The sequence below is a fragment of the Acipenser ruthenus genome, chromosome 5, assembly GCF_902713425.1.
Source record: "Acipenser ruthenus chromosome 5, fAciRut3.2 maternal haplotype, whole genome shotgun sequence".
Classification (NCBI taxonomy): domain Eukaryota; kingdom Metazoa; phylum Chordata; class Actinopteri; order Acipenseriformes; family Acipenseridae; genus Acipenser; species Acipenser ruthenus.
Window position 1 is genome coordinate 48,513,193 of NC_081193.1, and position 20,257 is coordinate 48,533,449.

The 20,257-nt window shown below is 37.4% G+C and overlaps 1 protein-coding gene across 5 annotated transcripts in view; it reads left to right on the top strand.

Annotated features, from left to right (window-relative positions):
• Positions 1 to 2,979: 2,979 nt before the first annotated feature.
• LOC117402999 (BTB/POZ domain-containing protein KCTD3-like) overlaps positions 2,980 to 20,257 on the top strand; it is a 29,652-nt gene continuing 12,374 nt past the window's right edge. Inside the window, exons 1-9 of one of the 5 annotated variants that reach the window (XM_059024295.1) lie at positions 2,980 to 3,369; positions 8,346 to 8,399; positions 10,191 to 10,236; positions 10,709 to 10,782; positions 11,865 to 11,923; positions 12,247 to 12,327; positions 13,409 to 13,588; positions 14,612 to 14,701; positions 17,319 to 17,513. In XM_059024295.1, the coding sequence (XP_058880278.1) occupies positions 3,299 to 3,369; positions 8,346 to 8,399; positions 10,191 to 10,236; positions 10,709 to 10,782; positions 11,865 to 11,923; positions 12,247 to 12,327; positions 13,409 to 13,588; positions 14,612 to 14,701; positions 17,319 to 17,513 (850 nt within the window). In that variant the 5' untranslated portion in view covers positions 2,980 to 3,298. Of the gene's footprint in view, positions 3,370 to 6,406; positions 6,838 to 8,345; positions 8,400 to 10,190; positions 10,237 to 10,708; positions 10,783 to 11,864; positions 11,924 to 12,246; positions 12,328 to 13,408; positions 13,589 to 14,611; positions 14,703 to 17,318; positions 17,514 to 20,257 lie in introns of those variants that run through there. The other 4 variants (XM_059024296.1, XM_059024297.1, XM_034004797.3 and 1 more) reach the window with 4 other exon arrangements.

A 20,257-nucleotide genomic window follows, 5' to 3' on the forward strand; every position in this document is an offset into this window, starting at 1 on the left:
TCCTATGCTAAACATAGACTTCCTCCTCTTAACTATATTCATTTTTGCATATACAAATACTGTAAAGATATATGATTAATTTATACGAGGGCATATGCAAGCGTATAGTACTGGGGTCAATTCAGTTGAACTAAACTGCAGTGGATTATTAGGTCATTAGAAATACCTAGACCTTTGTGTACCAAGATTATGAAACCCAACATCCCTAGCAGAGTCTTATGTATTCCAGTCAATCTGCCCAAAAACATTTCACATATACAAAAACAGCCAAGTTAGGATAAAGGGGCCAGCCATATAAAGATGTGATATTTCTTCAACAAGGAGAACAAGAAGAAGAAGAACACCACAATTTTCTTTCCCTTTTTGACTGCTTATCTCTCTTCAAATCTGTTCAAACATTGTATGTCATTTTAGTGTTTAGAACTGTCCATCAGCATCATTTAAATGTTGTGAAACACATGGGATATCTGTGGCAATACCACAGATTTATGTGGATAGTCATGGTAGTTTTACTCCAACCTTTAGTCTAACTTGGCTGGAGTAACTACCGTGACTCATGATAAAACCATGTAAAATAGCTGGGAACATTTTTTTTTTTTTTTAAATAAATTATATAGATCCCAATGTATTAAAATACATACTCTCAAGAGCTACTATCTTTCTTTCTAAAGAATAATCTGTTATTTATTGGCTTTGAACGGTAAACTGAGGTGAACTTAAAAGAGCCTTTGAGAGAGATGCTAAGAAATCACAGCTGTTGGGCTCTATTGATTTTCTATGGACATATGTGCATCTTTAAAAATCAACATACTGTGCAAAAGTATATAATAACCTACAGGCTAGAAGTGGTCAAATGTTGGAAACACCTTTTTATCCACCGGGACTTCAATTTTATCTTTCAGACATAACTGAAGCCTGAAAGAGGAAACCTACCAAATTAGTGAAAAAGCAGTCTTCAAGTGCCATCTGCTGGAACATAGAAACATTACATACCAGAATGTTATTTGTATACAGCAGTAAATACACACTGTACAGAATGTTGCAATCCAATCAGATTACAGGAGTTTTCTAAGCCGTTTTATATGTAAAACTGCTGAATTATTTTGACACCTGGGTGGGAGACCACTTGCATCTTCACGATAGAAAACAATTTGAAATGAGTGGCCAAAGTTTCAGGACCCTGAATTTCACTGACATTGGAAGCTGAATAAGATGCCTGGCTTTAAAATGTGATTTACATCAGTGGTGTGCAAACTTTTTATATGCCACCCCCTTAGCATACATTTTGTTGCGTTCCACCCCCCGTAATAATAATAATTTTTACAGAACCTCATCTTTAGTCATAGTCACGCCCCACCTTACTGACTCTCCGTGCCCCCCAGGGGGGTGCACCACACACTTTGTGCACCACTGATTTAAATGATCAGTTCTGAGATCAAGCTAAACGATGAAGCTTATTTCTGCTTACTAAGAATACAGTCAGATCAATATGTTTAATGAACAACACTGAGTGAAATAATTGAGTCAGGATGTTGCTTTGTGTAATATTATAATTGTTTGGTAAACATTTGGAACCCACTGCAGTTTTTTTAAATGTTGGATGAAATACTGCTGCCGTTTAAATCCGTAGAGGCGTGTTATGCATGTTATCAAATATGCAAAGAAATGAATAAAAAGAGGTTAAATGTTTTTTTGTTGTTATACTGTTCCAGATAGCATACTGTAAATGGTTGGCCCAACACTGATAATAGGTTGGTATGGTTGGTTATAACTGTGATAGGGAAACAGATGTTAGGCCAACATTTGTACTATATTCCATATGCTCCCCAACCATGACTGTTTTAACACTGGTCCAATGTTGGCCCAAACAAAGACAATGTAGTATGCATTTCTGTGTTTAACAAATGACACACGGTGGTAACTGAAATAGAATATATTATGTTTTCCTAATATGTGCACTGTGTCTGTAAGCTCTGGTCACTATGCATAGCCTGGAACCCATCCAATTGAAAAAAAAAAAGTTTTTTTCTGTTTTCCTAAATGTGCAAAATGACCTGGTAAGTTCCAGGATGAATTAAATTGGGAGTGGTGGCATACTGTCTGCCTGTGCTAAGGCTGAAACAGAAATAGATTCAGCTACATGTGTGTGCATTCATTAGTATAATTAGCAGAAACGCCAAAGTTGTCCCACAAAGAATGATCTTAATTTTTTTGGTGGACGCCCACCACTCAGAAAGATTACAAACATCATCAAATAGAAAGGGGAATGTAAAAAAAAAAAAAAGTAATAAATAAATTAAACAGCATTTCAAAAAGGCACTGATTTATGAATTTCTTTTTTGGTTTAAGTTTTTTTTTTTCAAACATTAGTTATGATGCTATAACAAAAGCTGGCCTTTCATTGGACTTGCCTTTAAAATTGTGCTAAATCTTAATAGACTACCATTTTAACTGTATTAATGCTACTGGTGTTACATTTCATATAGCTGAATGGTGAAACTGAAATAGGTCCGCATATAGCTGTTGGTAAACAGGTTTTGCCCAGCAGTACTTCAATCTCACTGCACTCTTTTTACTTGGTGGAATGCTAGACACAATTATTAACTAGTAAAATTGATCGATTTAACAAACAGGTGCTCAGCAATTAAATATGTAACAACTCGCCATCACGTGGATTGATTGAAAAGTTATATTTTTAATAACAAAAAAATGGTATAATGTTTCATAAAATGCATAACTCTTTGAATGTTTTCGCTTAAGTTGATAACAATATTTTTCACTTGGGATGGGGATGTCTAAAGACCATATAATTCAGGGGGTGACTCGCCTTCAAAAGTAAATAAGTAATCTATGCAATATGTAAAAATGGAGGTGGCTCCCTTCCCACGAAGACAGGGCGGTGGAAAGAATAGTACAACTGTGTTGTAGCCTATTGAAAACCACGAACACGTTGTGCTGTGTTTTCAGCTGCTTGGTGTGACGTAATGAAACTGCAGCTGCTCCGCAAGGGAAGGCAGAGAAAGTAACACAGGGACTGGTTTACGGCAAAAACAACGGCATTCCCAACATCTGATCAATATAGTTCCAATATAACTACTGGTCATATACCAGATCCCATAGAATAAACGAACATGCGCACGTTTCCATGAAACCTCACCTGACCCGATGCCTCTCCGTATTGGGGATTAAAATCGGTTTGCGAAATTGTTTGTTTCAGTGTTTTTAAACCTCTTTAAAAATACCAGAAAGGCAATAAGCTGACACATTCTGACTGTGGGAACCCTGGGGGTGGGGGAAGATGGCCGGGAATTGTAACAGTTTTACTTCAGGATCTGGGGAAATCATCCAGCTGAACGTCGGTGGCACAAGGTAAGAGAGGGGCTGACAAAATGCATTAATTGTAATATACATTACTACTAGATCTGTGATAGGGTCAGCAAATTAGTTTTATTGGGAGAGGCAGGATGCAAATTGCACTTGAGGCCCAATTCTCCGACGCCAAAGGATGCTCTACCTCGGTGTTCGACATTTATTTTTTGTTATCGTCAAACGTAATTCCTTGTTGTTGAGATACATAATTATAAACTATAATTTGAGTATTTAGGGCATCGGGCTTCTTTTATTTAAGAGCCGCTGCTTTCTGTTTGGAAAAAATATAGCTGTAAACATATGTAAAAAAAAAATAGCTATAACGTTGTTTTAATTTGTTTTGTTTTTGTAACTGGTAGTTTGAAAAATAAATACGCAAGTTTTGACTACTGACTGTACAATGTGTAATACTGTCATTTAGAGATAATGTGATCTGCATTTGGTTGCTATTGTACTGCTGTTTTCACTGGGCAACGTTAATCATAAGAACGTAACACCTTTTATTTATTTAAAAAAAAAAAAACACCTGTTTCAAACTTTGCCCGATATGCAAATTAAACAGTGCTGTGCTTTGTTAGCATAAGTACTTTTATTTTCCTACGGTATGTGGCATGACAGTCAAGTGCCATGTCATAGAAGGAGCACAATCTAGTATAATGTTGTTGTCAGCAGTCAGTAGGTACACTTGCCAGGTGGCCTGGGAGTTTCTTTTAAAACAAGCTACTGTACTATGGCTACTTGTATGACAATAAGTAGTGTTTTTGACCCAGCTGAAGTTAGACACTTATTCGATAGTCAATATGTGGATGTGGTTAAAACCTGACATTACACATAGGTATTCATTGTTTAGTGTTTATAACTTAACTGATTATTTGAGATAAGAACACTTCTGAAGCAAACAAGGTTAAAAAATATTTTGCCCCTCCCCCAAACCAAAAGCAACACCTCCCCCGTAAGCTTTTTAAAAAAATAAATAAATTGATATTCTAATTATTTTCTTAGTTATACAAGCCACTATGTCAAAGCACAGCTTCCATTTGAACTGTACACAAAATATTGATACCAAATGTGTTGCCCTTGCCCCCAGAAGTGCCCCAAAATCACAGGCAAATACCCTGCCCTGTCACTAAAAAGGCATTTTTAAAAATAAAATGATAATATTCAAATTCCTTTTTTTAGGTAAACGAGCCATTGTGTCACTTAAGAGTGAGTGAGTTTGCCTGATGAAGAAGACAGTGATAATGATGAAGACAGTGGTGATGATGAAGACAATGATGAGAGATTTTTATTTGTGGCATAAACCTTTATCCAAGCCGACTTACAGGTGTTACAGGGCAGTACAGGGTTACAATGCAAGCTTAATATTTAAATACAGTGTAGTTTACAGTAAGTGCAAATATACTAGTAAAATAAAATATGAACTAATATGTAACAAGATAGGATTACAACAAGTTATGTCTACAGTGACATAATAGTAGTGCAAGGATAGTACATTAGCTGGATCCAGTAATGTGATGCTTGGGTCCAGTGCATAGTAGGAGGGGTAGATCCAGAGATCTACAAGTGCAGTCTAAACATATGGGTCTTGAGGAGGCGGCTGAAGGCAATGAGAGACGGAGCAGTCCTGAAGTTCTCCGGTAGCTGGTTCCAGCACAGAGGGGCTAGGGAAGAGAAGGAGCGGGCATGGGAGGCTGGAATGTGGAGGGAGATACAAGGGATTGGAGGTAGGAGGGGGTCATGTGGAGGAAGAGAGCGGTAGGCAAGAACAAGGGTCTTGTATTGAATGCGAGCAGAGATAGGTAGCCAGTGGAGAGGGCAAAACAGAGGGGTAGGATGAGAGTAGTGAGGTTAGGAGAATACAAGAGCTTGGACCAGGAGTTGAGTGGAATAAGTAGTGAGAAAAGAATGGATTTGATAGATATTGCTAAGAAAGAAGTGGCAAGTGCATGACAGGAAGGAGATGTGTTGAGAGAAGGAAAAGGAGGGGTCAAGAATAACACCTAGGTTTTTAGCAGAAGGGGATGGAGAGAGTAATAGAGTCAAGATGATTGTGATTGTGAGAGGATAGCGTCAGGAAGCTGCAGTGAAAGCGCTGTTGTGCACATTTATTTACAAAAACACAGGAACAAACACCAAAACCAATATTCACCTTAAGGTTCTCCTAACAATCCTCCCCCAACTGCGCCACCAAACAAAGGATTTTTCCTCCCATGTACCCATTCCCAAATTAGCACTTATCAAGTTAGGGTATGGCCACATGTGCCACCTGTGGGTTCTGGCAGGGATGGAATTAACCCCATCCCTGCCAAACTTAGTCAACATACCCAGTCTTTATTTACACACTATTTACAAGGCGGGCTTCTGCCCTGCCACACATCTCTCCCCTTGTGCAACGCACACATGGCCGCAATCATCCAGTTCCCCCCTTGAATAATAACCCCCAGCCCCACTCTGTAATGAGATATAAGCTAGTTTTACATTTGACCTTAGAGAGGTCAAAGGTCACAATCAAGGTAATGTTTTAATAAAGCACATATGGATTCCTATATGTGTTCCATAGTAACCATGACCCTATCTGCACTCTGTAAAGAGATATAAGCTAGTTTTACATTTTACCTTAAGTAGAAGTCAAAAGGTCATAATCAAGGTAATTTTTGAATAGTGCCCATATAGGTTCCTATCAGTGTTCCATAGTAACCTTGACCTTATCTACACTGAGTTATAAGCTAGTTTTACATGTGACCTAAAGGAGAGGTCAAAGGTCAAGGTCAATATCAAGGAATCTAATAGAGCATACATTAATTCCCATAGGCCTCCACTGAAGTGTCAAGAGTTTTTGTTCAACGGTGTTCATTTTATGGGCAATATATGCAACTAGAGCAATGCTGAAATTTGATTGGCCCACGGCAGCCATGTGTTTTCACTGTAGCAACTTCATTTGGGCAAACAAAAAAAAAAAAAAATATATATATATATATATATAATATATATGTGTGGATCATGTATGCCAAGTTTTGCTTCAGTCAGATTCGCGGTTTTGGAGACCAAGACATTTGTGTGTTAATTAGGTTATCCAACATGTCCGCCATACCACTGAACCAATCAGCTTCATTTCGAGCACTGCATCTTGGACAAACCCTAACCATGTATACAAAGTTTCAGAACTCTGCGATAAGTGGTTTCTGACTAGATGTTTGTAAATTGTCCCAAGTTTGTCGTAAAATCCAATATGGCTGCAAACCATGTGACCAGTCGCATACATTCAGCTGTGGTCATTAGCTCCCATTGGTGTCTACAGCTCTGTGACATTTAAAGAGTTTTCATTCAACAATTTTCATTTTATGCAACTTAAGGTTTTGTTGGCGGAAAGAAAAATAATCTTGACAACAATAGGCTTCCCAGCCATGGGCTTGGAAGCCTAATAATGAATAAGTCCAACTTCAGGTTTTAACCACATCTGAATACTGAGTAAGTGTCTAACTTCAGCTGGGTATATTTTTGTGGTTTAGTGAATAGATGCAGTACACTAAGACTTGGAGCTATACCGAAATACTTACATTGACATCAAATGACATGACAGTCCTCTGTGTTGCTAGGAAATAAAAAGCTAATTCTTTTCTGATAAGAATGCATGTTTTTATTGGCTCCCGAGTGGCGCATCCAGTAAAGGCGCTCCTCGCAGGATGTGCCCTATAGCCTGGAGATCGCAGGTTCGAATCCAGGCTATGTCACAGCTGACCGTGACCGAGAGTTCCTAGGGGGCGGCGCACAATTGGCAGAGCGCTGCCCGGGTAGGGAGGGCTTAGGTCGGCAGGGGAATCCACGGCTCACCGCGCATCAGTGACCCCTGTGGCCGATAGGGCGCCTGTGGCTCTGCAGCGGAGCCGCCAGATCGGTGTTGTCCTCCGGCACTATAGGTCTGGTGGCATTGCTGTGGATCTGCAGTGCGAAAAATGACGGCTTGGAAGGAGCACGTTTCGGAGGACGCGTGTTCCAGCCTCCGTTTCCCCGAGTCGGCAGGGGGGGTTGCGAGCGGTGAGCCGGGGATACAGATAATAATTGGGCATGCTAAATTGGGGTGAAAACCGGGGTAAAAATAATTGGCGACGACTAAATTAAAAAAAAAAAAAAAAAAAAGCATGTTTTTACCTTTAGAGCTCAAAGGGTCAGTGCTTTGGCTAGAAAAAGTTATAAAACACTATACAGTACATCATTAGATACATTTATTAACTTAATTCTGCAAAACATGCTCTGGTTGTAGGGAAACTCAAACATTGCATTGGCTATCCAGACTACTTAATTATTTGGGGACTAGAGTATAGCCTATATGCCTTTTAATTATTTAGCATTTCTACACAGTACCGAGGCATATAATATTGGATTACAGTACACCAATAAGTCTCCTCATAATTTACAAGACTTTCTGGTCTCTTATCCAGAGAAATGTGGATAAAACTTGCTACCTCCAGTTAAACTTTAAAAACGGCCTAATATTGGAGTCACTAGCTTCAGAAATGTACATAGTTTCCAGTAACACAGAGCACTTTGTTGTGACACAATTCCCCTCTGATGTTGGGGCCATTGTATTAGACAATTGAGGATTCACACTTCAGTTGACCAACTATTTTGAATCCAGATGTCCGTGTAAGGATCTGTGTCCACTTGTGATGAGGTTCTTGTAAAAACTACACTGTATTCTGTAAAAACAGTACAATTGGGCACTACAAAATGTGCTTTAAATGTATTTGCAATACAATTATTTGTGTTCATTGTCCATTAATGTGTGAAATGCTCATTTGTAATTTCAGTTATTCATTGCAAATTATTCCCAACCTTACCAATCATGTTCAATAGCCTCCTATACCAGCCAGCTGAAGAACACTAAATGGTATTGCTATAGTACACTTTGTTGTAATATATCTCAATTGCTAAAAACGTCTGCTTTATTTGTCTTCTCAATTTTGTTTGGCTTACAGGTTCAGCACCTCAAAGCAAACACTAATGTGGATTCCAGACTCTTTCTTCTCAAGGTGAAATGCTTTACAAACGTGATGAATACCCCAGTGGTGCACCTTCGTTGTGACTCTAATTGATAAGGAAAGGAGAGATAGCAAAGCTTCCAGTTTCATTAACATCACTCACCCCCATGCCTGTGACTTGCATGGGAAGGGGAAGCCTTTGTGAGGAAATAGGCCCAGTTTGAGATACCTCAATGTATACCTGAATTGCAGAACCTGACAGGAGAATAACCGAGTTTAAAAGTAACTCATCTGATGTTTATGTGAGTGAATGTGCCTTAATACTGCAAAGCTCTTGAATTCAAGTTTGCATCAACCCAAATCCTTGGAATCATAAAGTAGAAACCTTCAAACTGAAAGCAAATGTATTCAATTTCTAGATGAATAGATTTTTTTTTTAAATTAAAGTTTTCTATTAACAAGAGTTACTTGATATCATCTTAGTTCAGTTGACACTAAACCAGGAGTGTGCAATTTAAAAAAAAAAAAAATTGTCCAAGGGACAAAATGCTGGAAAAATCTACTTGTCCTTAAAAATCTACTTGCCCCCTCCCCATTGCACAAAACACACACCAAAAAGTAGAATATAACTTGTAGGATTTTAGTTTTATTTAACAGTGAACATAAATCAATTAGTGATTAACAGGGGCAGATCTAGCCTTGTAGCTTGACTGGTTCACCAAATTCTTCAAGATACACAAAAGGTTCCCAAATTTATAGCATTTTACATATAACATTTAAGGAAATGTCACTTTAAGTGCAGTTTGGAACACATTTGCTGTAAATTTAAGTAACATACCAAGAGTACTACTATAATAAGCAATACTTGGAGTTATTCAAATGTAAACATAGCTTCTGCCTGTTTTTTTTCAACTCTTTATCCATAAGCTGAATTCAGCTCCTGATGTACAGGTGTTTTAGTTTGTTGCATCACAGATCACTATTGCTGCTGCTTTGTGGAATTCAGTTTTTTACGGAAGCGTCCTAGTGCCAATGAAAAAAAAAAAAAGAAAAAAAAAAAATCTCCTAGCTAGGAGAAAAAAGTCCTACGTAGGATTTTTTTCTCCTAGCTAGGAGATTTTTTTGTTCAATTTTTTTTTTTCATTGGCACTAGTTAAACTACTTCCGTAGTTTAACTGCTGAACCCCAGATTTTTAAAAGGACTTGTTTATAACCTGTCAAGTTTCAATGCATTTTTTACTGTTTTTCTACTAAAATGCACACAGTATTTTTTACACATTATTTCTTGTTTACATACAATTACCCATTTATACAGTTGGGTTTTTACTGGAGCAATCTAGGTAAAGTACCTTGCTCAAGGGCACAGCAGCAGTGTCCCCCACCTGGGATTGAACCCATGACCCTCTGGTCAAGAGCCCTAACCACTACTCCACACTGCTGCACTGATATATAAATACATTGAATTAATATATAAAAACATTGCCATGAGATTTACAGTCTATTTTAAAATAATAAAATATTGTACAGATAATCTCATATATATATGTTCAATAACTAACTTTCGCTTTTGTTCAAACCTAATAAAACAATTTTTTATATATATATATATATATATATGAGTTTAAATAATAAATTAAAAAAATGGAAATATGGTAAATGGCAAACTAGGTTAGCAACACTAAAATTGAAAGATTTTTTTTTTGCCAGGGAAAGTTTGTCTTGAAATGCTTCTGAACAGCAGTAAACACCATTTTTTCTAATCTGCGAATACCTTAGCAACTATTGAGGTACAGTGAATTATGTAAGGGTGTTTTACAGTATTGACAAGGTTTTGTTTTGCAGTTTGCTCAGTGGGAGGATATCAACTCTAAGGGATGAAACTGGGGCAGTGAGTATTACTTTAAAATGCAATTGTGTAACTACTGAATTTTACTGATGTTATTGTCTGAAACCTTAAAAACTGACATATGAGAGATATGTAATGGTAGTACCACAGTTGGTTTTGTAAGTATTTTAGATATAATGTTTCTCATATACCAGAATTCGTTAACTATATAGGAATATCACTTGTTTCATATTTCCATCCACTTAGACCTCATCCCTGGTAATGTAATGCAATAAAATAAAAATACTCATTTATTTTTGCCATCTACTGGTGTACCATGGTTATAACAGCCCACTGAATCCAGTTTGCATTTTATTATGCTAGCCTAGAAGAATGTATTTGTATTATGCAGTATTGACTTTTAACCAATGCTGTGTTTTGTGTTCCATAGTTATCGCAGGAAACACACTATTGCAACCCTTTGCATTTTGTTTTAGGTTGTGTGCCACCAGTGTAATTTGTGTTTATTTTACAGATATTTATTGACAGAGACCCAACAGCGTTTGCACCTATTTTGAATTTCCTTCGTACCAAAGAATTAGATCTCCGGTAAGCAAAAACACAATCTGTCAAAACATCCACTTATTTATTTAACAATTTAAGGGTACATGTATGGTATGTAACAATAGAAAAGTAATATAATTTCATCACTGGTGACAACCAGTAATGGAGTGTCTCTGGGAGGCAGTGCCACCTGCTGTACACCGTCATAACCTTTCCAAACAATCAGACCACTCCATTGCAGTAGATTAAGTCACAATACACTTCAGCTTTTGATTTCGGTAGTGAATGAAATTAAATTAGTTTAAAAAAAAAAAAAGAAAAAACATTTTATCACTACTACACTTAAACTAATGATCGCTTAATTCTAAATAATGTTCAGGGCTTGACATTAACAAGCCATCAGGGCTATTGGAAAGAAATATCCACTGGCCCCACGCACAGTCTCCTGGCTGAGTTTAATGTTCATTGATAGTTCACCAAAAATGGGAAGTTTATCTTGCATTTTATGTTTAATATATTAAAAAGGGAAGAAGAGAAACTGCAAAAACAAGCAACTATTGGAATATGTAAAAGTTACATTCATTATGACCTGGCCTGAAATCCAGATAACCATGAAAAAAGTACAGCCTTAATTATGACCATTGTACAGGTCATAGAGTTATATAAAAATAGAAAACTTAAACATGTTTCAGTGTGAAAAAGTGAGTGCAGCTACCAAACCCTTCCCTCGACACCTGGGGGTGTGGCCACACCTCCAGAACCCCCACTTCCACAGCAATAAACATGGATGCGCCACTGCGAGACGTACCCACCCCTTACAAAACCCTGATTTTTAAGACATTAAGTAGTCAGCCAATTAATGTATTCATCATAGAATATACAGCACAATTGTAAAAGTTTAGCAAAAAAAACTCCTTATTTATATTTATATAAGTTGATTACAGTCTGTGACAAGATGACATCTCAGCATTTAAAGTAAAAGGATGACAATACTGAGACCTTTCCTGATAAAACAATTTTCACTGCTGTTTGACCAAGACAGTACAAACAATGGTTGTTAAGGTAGTGTATGTAAAACAATGTATTATCCTGTGTGAAATTATTGTGCTTTCCCCCCCCCCATACAGGGGAGTGAACATTAATGTTCTCCGACATGAAGCTGAATTTTATGGAATAACACCATTGGGTAGGTTTGTGTAGTTACATTTTGGCATTGTCATTTAAATAATTTCAGTACAATTTATTTAATGTATTTATATTTGAATATAAAACAATAGCAACAGGAAATTTGTTTTTCTAGAAGTACACATTGTGACAGCCCATATTGGCTGCATCATGCATAATATTGCATTACAATTACGAAATTAACCAATATACAGTACATTCAATTTCCCTATGGTTTTTATTTACTGTTTTAGATAAATACAGTACAGATTTGTCCTATTTTTTCAAAAATATTCCACTTTAAAATACTGTGGTACATTGGGTTTCTTCTTGTGCATTTTCTAGTACGAAGGCTGCAGTTATGTGAAGAACTGGATCGATCATCATGTGGCAGTGTTCTCTTCCATGGATACCTCCCTCCACCAGGTAACATTTACAACCAATATGAAACTGCATATTGACATAGCATGTAGGCTGTTTATTCTGATAAACAAGTAGGCCTTTGATTTAAAACAGTACACAGTGATGCTTCATTTAGTCTTTCTGGACCAGATATTCTAGAAAACAATTACATTAATGATACAAGACTGTGGGGTGGGTGTCGAAACCTCAGAACATCATGAGATGTTTATTTGTAATTTATATACAACCACCCCTCATTTCGCCCCTCGCTATACTGGGGATTCAGATATATCGCGGTCCTGGAGTTGGCTCCCCATTTTTACTGTCCAACTGCGTATGCCTTAGCTGCAATATACATAGGCACTTAGAATTACTGTTCATTTTATTTCGTACTGCACATCAGACAACAATATACAAAGCAGTTAAAGACAAAATATTAATATCGTACGCATATATTGCACAGTAACACAAAGCAAATTAAATATCTACTTGCTGAAACTGTTTTTATTTTAGCCAATGAGGTGTTCACGTGTGGCAGCAATGCACTAGCAAAAGTCACAAGGCAGTGACGTCAGCTCCCTAGCAACAAGCCTCCTATGTTGGGATTGGATTATTTCAATGTTTGTACATTTGAGAAAGGAGAGGAAGACTCATGAAATGAATTGGAGACTGAAGTTGATGAGAAGCAATTGCCGTCCGCTGTACGAATTAAAACGGTGTGCTGCTTTTTATTTGGAAAAACAAGAAAAGAGGATTTATACTGGACTCTGACACCCCCCCCCCATAGAATGAGGGAGTAGTTGTACAGTATTTGTTAGCCTATTTGTTTTTCTATGGGTCTCTTGCGGCCCTCGATATATAGCAGATTTATATTGGACCACGATACATCAAGTGGGTGGTGTATTTAGGCAATAGTGTTTACAATTAAATATTTGTAAAGTTATCAGTATGCATTTGTGAGCTAGCCATTTGTATATTATTGTTTATACATAGTTTAGAGTTAATTGACTCTGCCTGGAAAAGCCTCATGTTGTGAGCTCAAACTTCAACATTGATTTAGGGGATGATCTAAGTTAACAGGTCTTTGTTCTTTACCTAATAACAGCTGTTCCCAGTCGTAAGGTCAGTGCTGCTTCAGCACCAGCACAGGTGGCAGCATCAGCAGCAGTCCTTCCACCAGAAGAACGAGCTGGACAGAGCATGTCTGAAGGCGGGGCTCAGTCAGGGAGCTGTCTACAGGCCTCTTTAGCTGGGGTTGGGGCTGCAGAAGGACCAACAAGGCTTGGTAAGCACAGAGATTTATTGTTTGTTTTTTAAACTAAGCCAGGGCTCAAGATGCACTGAATTACATGTTCCAGATCCTGATTTCAGGTAGAAAAAAAAAAAAAAAAAAAAAAAAAAAGCTTTTACTTAGGAAAACTGCAACAGGGCCTAGGTAATTATTAGGTAAATAACACTGCTGGAAACTGACTTTTATCCAAGTCCAGCCTTCTGGATACAAACTGATCTGCTCGTGGCTGCTTTCTTTGGGCTGTCCTTTAAGTTCTGTGGAAATTATTATTTGTTTATTTAGCAGACGCCTTTATCCAAGGCGACTTACAGAGACTATGGTGTGTGAACGATGCATCACCTGCAGAGTCACTTACAACTACGTCTCACCCGAAAGACGGAGCACAAGGAGGTTAAGTGACTTGCTCAGGGTCACACTGAGTCAGTGGCTGAGATGGGATTTGAACCGGGGACCTCCTGGTTACAAGCCCTTTTCTTTAACCACTGGACCACACAACCTCCTGGGTTGGGTTTCTATGGCAACACCACACATTGCATTTGGGCCAGAGGGGTTGAACAATGTTGCATTCTGGGGTATAGACTAGATAAAGCCACGAGGGAAGGTGGAGAAGTCTAGATGTTGGGACGTTAGCCTTAGGCAACAATTGAGCTTAACCTGGAAGATGTTTCACATGACAGTTTGTAAACACGACAATTGACATTCAAAACACATGTAAAAAAAAAAGGATTGTAGTAATTGAAAGCCATACACAAAATAATGAAGGGTATTTTAAGATCCAGGATTTCAAATGGTTTTTAACCCAAATTGTAAAATAAAGAATGAGCAAATTATTCTGAAACTGTAGGATGTCTCTGCCTGTTACACTCACATGATGTTGACACTGGAGCAAATAAATGTAATATTTTATTAGTTCTTTGAATTATTAAACGACATGTATACATTAGGGAAATCCAGAGTTCGCTATGTACAGTATATGCCAGTTGTGTGATTTTTTTTCCCCCCCCCCTTCCTCTCCAGGTTCCCCTGTGGATCCACGGAAAGTGCTAATAGTTGCAGGTCATCACAACTGGATTGTAGTTACATATGCACATTTTGTGGTTTGTTACAGGTATCTATCTAAACTATTCTTTGTCATTTCTTTAACCACGGTTAAATCCAAACAGAGACCAGATTACATTACAGTCATCTCTCAATACCAATTTCAATTGAAGTTACAGGAACACTGAAATCAAATTTCAATTACAGCACAATAAAAAGTGTTATACATTTAAAAGTACTGTGCATTTTATTGAAAATAAGGTTGTATGTGAACTTTTAAAAATATACATTGCAACTTGAAATCTGCATGTCTCATTCTGATCACAGGTATTAAGCCATAAAACCAAGGCGTCCCCAACATCAGGGTATTGAGCAAATCGGAAATGCTGACAACTTGCATCCATAGTATTATTGTAACAAACCCAATCCTTAAGCAACTTCCAATAACTAGTATTTTGTGACGGAATTACAAGTAAACTACCCTGAACAATATAAACTCTCCAAAGTAGTAGGATTGCGCGACAAACCAAGAAAAATTGCTGGGTAAGGCAGGATTGTTTACAACATATAGAAAATATTAAGAAAATTAAATCAGAAGCCAGCACCAGAATTCACATAGCAGATGTTATTGAATATGTGTAGAATATTATACTTGTCAGAGGTATCAAACATTTGATGTACATGAGTTTTAATCAGACAGCATTTGGACCATTCACAAATGTTCAGCAGAGACCACATTAACACTAATCATATAGGACAGATCAAGCATTTAGTAAATGTACAGCCTAACATGCCCATGTTGATTAAAGTGTTTCACAGTCCATCAGGCAGTCCTTATAGAAAAAAAATGTCCATGAAACAACCACAAGAAATACTTTAAAAGTCCCAGGCTGTTATATCAGGTCCATATTGAGAATACAGGTTAAGCTAGAACAGTTTAAACACAAAACAAAAAAAACAAAATGAGACTTCTATGCGAGGTGCTCATTAAACCCCGATAAATAAACAGAATGATAATAATCCCAAACAGTCAGAACAAAACAGATAATCCAGCAGCAGAAAAATAAGATTCCTCCCCATCAGGGGATCTCACCCAGTTCTTCCTTGGTCCTGGTCGAGCTTGGAGTTTCCAACCAGGTAAGGAGACAAAAAGTGAAAAAATAAACAATTTGAATGATGTAGATAGTTTCCATTGGGCAGGAGATTAGATAACTGGTTACTTTCCAACTGGAAAATGGCAGATTAGAAAAAATACACTGTTTCTAACAACCAACTGATCATTGCTTCACCCTTCTTCAAACACTCTGCATCCACACCCCAAAAAAACAATCACCCAGAAAAGGAACCACACCCTTCCCAACAAGTAATAGCCATATTTAAAGGGCTCCCAATTAATCTACTTAGACAATGATAAATCAAGCTCAATAAGCCCTTTGCCAAGGCAATTAGCAACACCTGACTCTAATTAGAACTTCCATGTGGAAATTTAGGAAAAGATCATTCAGTTAAAACAAGAGAGACCAGTGCAGAGATAAACCCCTTACCAAAAACTGACAGTAAATTGATATAGCTTCACCTAAGTTTTACCTTATGAATCTGAAAAGCCCACTTTAGAAACGAGGACAAAATTACTTATTTAGCAATTTAATAGAGAATTAACTTAACCTGGCCAGGTATTCTGATACTCAATTAAGAGCAGCAGGCAGCAAATTACTTATGCTGCATTCATGTAGCTTGTGCTACATTATTATATAAATATCATATGGGAGATAGTGAAATTGAAGAAGGGAACTATGAAAAAGACCTAGGAGTTTATGTTGACTCAGAAATGTCTTCATCTAGACAATGTGGGGAAGCTATAAAAAAAGGCTAACAAGATGCTCGGATATATTGTGAGAAGTGTTGAATTTAAATCAAGGGAAGTAATGTTAAAACTCTACAATGCATTAGTAAGACCTCACCTAGAATATTGTGTTCAGTTCTGGTCACCTCGTTACAAAAAGGATATTGCTGCTCTAGAAAGAGTGCAAAGAAGAGCAACCAGAATTATCCCGGGTTTAAAAGGCATGTCGTATACAGACAGGCTAAAAGAATTTAATCTATTCAGTCTTGAACAAAGAAGACTACACGGCGATCTGATTCAAACATTCAAAATCCTAAAAGGTATAGACAATGTCAACCCAGGGGACTTCTTTGACTTGAAAAAAGAAACAAGGACCAGGGGTCATAAATGGAGATTAGATAAAGGGGCATTCAGAACAGAAAATAGGAGGCACTTTTTTACAGAGAATTGTGAGGGTCTGGAACCAACTCCCCAGTAATGTTGTTGAAGCTGACACCCTGGGATCCTTCAAGAAGCTGCTTGATGAGATTCTGGGATCAATAAGCTACTAACAACCAAACGAGCAAGATGGGCTGAATGGCCTCCTCTCGTTTGTAGGCTTTCTTATGTTCTTATGTTCTTATATTATTATATTTTTATGCTTCATGGAAATGGCATTGATGTATGAGCCCTATGGCAACTCGAAGTGCATCATAGTAGACCCAAAACAGCACTGAAATACATTTCTTATGTATTGTATCCTGGTAAAAATTGTATAATTGTAGTTGTAATTTAAAAGTACATGCTTTTTTTCCCGATCTCCGGAACTAAATAATTATTGTAAGTCCTTTTTTTAAAACTACTGTAGGATAAAGGAGTCCTCAGGCTGGCAGCAGGTGTTCTCCAGCCCCTATTTGGACTGGGCAATTGAGCGTGTGGCTCTCAATGCAAAGGTGGTGGGCGGTCCCCATGGGGACAAGGATAAAATGGTGGCTGTGGCATCCGAAAGCACCATCATCCTATGGAGCATCCAGGACGGGGGCAGCGGCAGTGAAATAGGCAAGTCTGGCTACTATTGCTCTATTTTTGTGATTAGAACAGTCGAGGCAGTCGAGGCAGTGTACGCTTTTTGACAAAAAAAGATGCCTTTTATATTGCTTGAAATATTCACTTGTCTTCCTGCAAAAGTACTATAGCCACCAGAGATGTTCTTTTTGTCACAGTTCATGATATTTTACTTTTAGATGAGAAAAATGATCCCTCTTATGTTAGCACATGTTTCCATTCCAGCAGAAATGGTTATTTTTCTCTTTAAAACTTATCTTGGGCCTGTCAAGTTCCGTTCTGATGCAATGTGGTTTGCAATATCAGTGTATATCATAGGTGATTTGTTTAAATGGCAAATGGCAGCACCAAACAATTACATTAAAATACAATTAATTGTTAAATGGCAGCCTAGTTTGCAAATATGTACACAATTTATTCAGATACAATAATAATATGTCTAAAATCTGTTTCTCATACAGTACCCCCCGTACCATACACAAAAACTAAACTAAAAAAACTGGAAAATCCTGGCTGTCACGCATTACTACTTGATATACCTCTAGAAATAACTAGTCCTAGAAAAATAAAATCCTGTTCGACACAAATATGTATATTTCAGTATAAATAATGAACACGTGCATGTGTTGGAGGACTTCTTTTACCTTAAAATGACTTGAGCTGCCTCTCCGTAGATGGAATGCAATGAAAAATATTTAAAACTAAGTAGTAGCACCTGCTTTCCGCACACGAAAAATAGTGGGCTGGGAGGGTTGACACAAAATATGTTTTTACCGCCTTGGAAATCAGTGGGACAAGTTACAGATTATGATCCTATGAGCCATAGAGAGAAAAAGATTATTTTCAAATTTTGAACCAGTGCTCAAATTCTGGAACCCCTGCATGTTTGCATACTATAGGATGCAGTAAACCAGTCAATTTTTTAAGTACATTTTGTTGGAGGGGGTCTTGAAAAAGAGCTTGCTGTAATTGATGATCATTTTGAATGACCCCTTTACTGAATACAACAGAAATGCAACAAAGGGCTGATTACGCAAAGAGAAGAAGAATGCTTTTCTGAGAGAGCAGTAATTTGTACTTTTTTCTCTCCACCGAATCGCTGCACGCCATGTTGTTGGTCTTTCTGTAGTGTACTGACTGATGCTACGAGCCAGATTCAGATGTATTGTGAGGCCGGATAGATAGCCAGTGGAAAACAACCTATAGAAGACTCCAAGCAGTAGGCTACAAGGCCCCTTTGTTTATTTTTCTAATTATAATACTCCACTGCATAGTAATAACGGCCTTTCTCAAATTACTGTCAAGCTCGTCCATGTCCGCAGCATCACTTTCACTTGTTTTACAGCTTCTCCCAGTTTACTGCTTATTTCAAGTTCCTCATGGTTAGGGACATCAACTATGTCAGTTCAGCATCATTGTTACATTTTTTATTAGGTCTAAATTAAGCCTACACAGAGTAATTTAACAGACATGACAGACTGAACATTCCAGCTTTAGCTTTTCACTTCTTAGGATGCATTTTTTTTAAAAAAAGGTTGAATTAAGGGTATGCTTTCTAGCACCAACACCTTTCATCAACAAACCGTATGAAGCCACAGTCCTACTGAGGGCTGTCAGAATCAATCCGGTAAAGTATTGACATAACTTTTGATTTATGTTACTAAATTTGAATTAAGGGTTGTTAACAAATACTCATCAACATGCAGAAAAGTGCATAGTGAGCTCTCAAAAATGCCACTGGTTTAGTGCCGAGATTGCAAATGCTTTTTTATTGTACAAAAACGTTGGTTATCTTTTATCGGTATCAATTGGTTTGCAATTTCAGTTTTGTTTGGGAAAATAAATCATAACCGTTGCATCCCTAAAATAATCCATTGTCATATGGTGCATCGTAATGTAAACTGGCTAGAGTTAAATATCCAAATTAAACAGCATTGTGTATCATTTAAATAATGAATACAATAATAGACATTTAAGATTATATAGCCATGTACACAGTAAAATGGATATCGACTGAGAGATTAATATTGTATTCCTTGCTATAGCAATATAAAGCATCCTGACTCTCTCCAAACACTGAATTGTATTTATTATATAGATTTCCCTTCCAACTGACAGATAGGTAAATTGATAGGTTAGGTTGAAGGGGACTAAGTGGGTGCAGAGAAATCCTAAGGATCAAGAATCAAGTCGCCAAAGCGCGGAACACACTGCCCGATGCGACCATCACATCTCAATGGAGGAGGTTGTGTCGCAAAAAAAATCTTTGCAAGCGGGCATCACGCACTGCCCGATTGAAATCGCCGGAAGGGATGCACACACACACACACACACACACACATAACATACACACACACACACACATACTTACATACACAAGGTATTTCATTGGTTTGTATACAATGTCCGTGGCGATATCTTTTGAAAACAAGCCCTGACAACTCCATAAGCATTGTACTTTTTAACTATTAGATGAAATATTTATACAATACTTAAAAAATGCTGCTACAACCATGATTCATTTAATATTAATAGCGTTTTAATTAAATTATACCTAATCACATTTTTATTTACAATGTAGAGAACATACTGGGTCGCCCAAATGCTTATGATGAAAACATGTATTATGTTTTCCCTTCATTGTAAATAAAAGTGTTATTTGGTATAATCTAATTAACACTATTAATTGTAAATTAATCATGGTTATAGCACCAGTTTTTAATTACTGCATTTTGTAA